Here is a 3,028-nt window from a genome sequence, read left to right as displayed (position 1 = left end):
ATATATATACACATTCAATTGTTCCCAACATTATATGCAATGCATTACACAACTTTTTTGTTTGCGGTACAGCAGGTTTGTTTTGATCTCTCTCTGTGCACAAAACCCTCATCCCACACCCTCCTGAGTTTGACAAACACACACACGGAAAGTGAAACATCGTCACTTTGAAATTGAAACAGTTTGACTGTGACCCCTTATGTAAAAGGTTACTGTGAACCCCTACTTTTTAAAAATAACCTTAATGTATTTTTTCAGCAAATTAAATTGATATTTATATTACTGCTGGGCGGTATACCGGTTCATACCGAATACCGGTGTTTATTTTTGTTATGATATTAATTTTTAAAATACCGCAATACCGGTGTATGTCACTTAAACAACGTTCGAAATGCAACACTGTTTGAAAGGTGTCTCTTTTCACTGTTGAACTGTGGTGAGGGAACAGCTGTATGTGTTACTAAGCGTGAAAGTTCCCAAACTGAAGCTGTAGAACTAATAGAACGTGATCTCATCCACAATATCCACATTGACCTCCACAAATATCCACCGCCCCTGCCATCAGCTCCCGCGTCTCACACACGAGTGCGACTTTAGCACTAGATTTAGCAACTTTCAGACCCTTTTAGCGTTTTTTTTCCCATAGAATATTCATACTGACAAACCTAGCAACTTTTTTGGATAAACCTTAGCTATGGTTCAGTTGGAAGATTTCGTCAGTGCTGTCCCGCGAGCGTGAGGTCTGACTTTCCCGGAGAAGTGTCGCCTCTCTCGGCGTCTGTTCTGTGCAGTGAGCGGCAGAGAAGCAGCGCATTCAGTTAGCCGCACCGCAGCCGACTCGTCAATAAATGAGTACAAAACAGCGTTTCCTAGCACCTGTCGCTTACTGATTGTTTGGAATTATAAATATGAGCGTAGTTCATATCACATGCATGTTTTTTTTTTTTAGTTTGTTACTCGGACGCAGGCAGTGCGCTGCATGAGACAAAAAAGTAATATAGCCAAAACAACTGCATAGCCTCTCTTTAGTGTAGATGCATGTTGATTTTATCAGATGATGCCGCGATTATAAATGAGAGTGACTCCTGGTTAACATGTATTAAAAGGGGTCGTGTTTAGTCACTATTTAGTGTGGTATTTTTTGACAATATTCACTCATCATGACAGTAAAATAGGGCATTCTAAGTCAACATACTGCAGTATTTCCTCTCAATCAGTAGAAAATATGGTTAACACCCGGTCATGCATGGAAAAAAAAATACACCGTCATGTACCGTGAAACCGGTCTAATTTTGAAAAATACCGTGATATAAATCTTTGGTCATACCGCCCAGCACTAATTTATATTGTTACAGAAGATTTCTATTTCAAATAAATAAAATTCTTTTGAACTTTCTATTCAATTAATCCTGAAAATTGTATCAGTTTCCACAAAAAGTATTAGGCAGCACAACTGTGTAATAATAATAATCAGCATATTAGAATGATTTCTGAAGACTGGAGTAATGATGCTGAAAATTCAGCTTTGCATCACAGGAATAAATTACATTTTAAATGATATAATAGAAAACGGTTATTTTAAATTGTAATAATATTTCACTAATATTTTCGTCTGTTCACAAAACACAAAATGTAGCTTCTCTGTTATCCTACTATTTGTTTATTTATGTTTTTGCAGAGTGATTATTATAGTACATTTTTGGAAAGGGAATTTTGGCCCTCAGCTTTCATCCATTATAAAGCCAACCCATGTTTCCAAAATGAGTATCATACTCTGTAAACATCATCATGTACGGTACAGTGGGACGTTGAGTTTCTGAACAACAGGAAGTGCCCCTCACTCCCCCCTCGAAGACAGCTGCGACGTGGCCTGAAGAAAACATGCAAGCTTTAGAGACGGTGACCTGAAAACTATTTGGACACTGAACTGCTGTTATTTTGTATTATTATTCATTCTGTATATGTTTTTATTATTATTAAAGTAATTCATATTTAGTTTTTTTTTATTATTATTCTAAAGTAACACTAGCAAGAAATGGATTCTGGGTAGTGCGCACTGAAACATAAAAATGAAAGGTATCAGTCATTAAAAAACACAAGTTGGACAGTCTCTAGTAGGAACTGTGGTGTTTTGGGTTTTGTAAGGGAAATAATAAACTGAAGACTTCCTTTCACATAAGTCTCTGGCTCAGTCACATACACGCTTAATCTGCCAAACAGCTGGAGGAGACCCACTCAACCAGAGCTGAAATGTCAGCAGAGAGAGAATGAGGGAGCGATTACAAACCCGGGCATCACAAACATGTTTCCATGCAAGCCTCTGGAAACACACACACACACTGATATGGTTATTAATGTCATGGTATTTTTATTTTCTCTGTCTTTCAGGTATAGGCTGGAGTCTGAGCATCTCCATGGTGTTTTGATACAGAACAGTATGTGACATCAGCGGCCTTTACGTCTTCTGCTCGTGCGGATTGGGCATGAGTGAGGAGCCCCGCCCTCATTTGCCCAGCTGACCAATCAGAATGTTTGAGGTGAAGCCCATGAGCGTGGAGAAGGAGGACACAGCTGCGGGAACAGGTGTGTGTGTGTGTGTGTGTGTGTGTGTACTGGTTTATATATCCTGGTGGGGACTTAACCCTTTAACTGTCACTTTTTTGAACATAGATGTGAAAGTGCACGATCCAAACTTAAATTTTTATAATTCATGAACGAAAACATTTTGTAACATGATATTGATGTACCATTTTCATGGTAATGCAATGTTTGATTTTAAAATGGGTTTCAAAGGATGAATTTTGAGATTTAAAGTTTTCAATTGATATATAATTTCTGATTATTTCTAAAGTGTGATAGAGAAAAAGGCAACAAAGTCTTAGGCGTCCCACAGAGGGGACGGGTGACAGTTAAAGGGTTAAACCTGACTACACACAGACTCATGGGCACTCGTGTCACGGTGGGGACCTAATTTGTGGTCCCCACGGGTACAAAAGCTTATAAATCACACAGAATGAAGTTTTTTGAA

The 3,028-nt window shown here is 38.4% G+C and overlaps 1 protein-coding gene across 4 annotated transcripts in view; it reads left to right on the top strand.

The window, feature by feature from the left end:
• trak2 (trafficking protein, kinesin binding 2) overlaps window positions 1-3,028 on the top strand; it is a 25,164-nt gene that overhangs the window by 2,404 nt on the left and 19,732 nt on the right. For all 4 annotated transcript variants that reach the window (XM_016268120.1, XM_016268119.1, XM_016268121.1 and 1 more), the window contains exon 2: window positions 2,389-2,583. In XM_016268120.1, coding sequence (XP_016123606.1) covers window positions 2,529-2,583 — 55 coding nt within the window. In that variant the 5' untranslated portion in view covers window positions 2,389-2,528. The remainder of the gene's footprint in view (window positions 1-2,388; window positions 2,584-3,028) is intronic.

Source organism: Sinocyclocheilus grahami, unplaced genomic scaffold (assembly GCF_001515645.1).
Source record: "Sinocyclocheilus grahami isolate Dianchi unplaced genomic scaffold, SAMN03320097.WGS_v1.1 scaffold43.1, whole genome shotgun sequence".
Lineage (NCBI taxonomy): Eukaryota > Metazoa > Chordata > Actinopteri > Cypriniformes > Cyprinidae > Sinocyclocheilus > Sinocyclocheilus grahami.
This window is presented reverse-complemented; position numbering and strand designations above follow the sequence as displayed.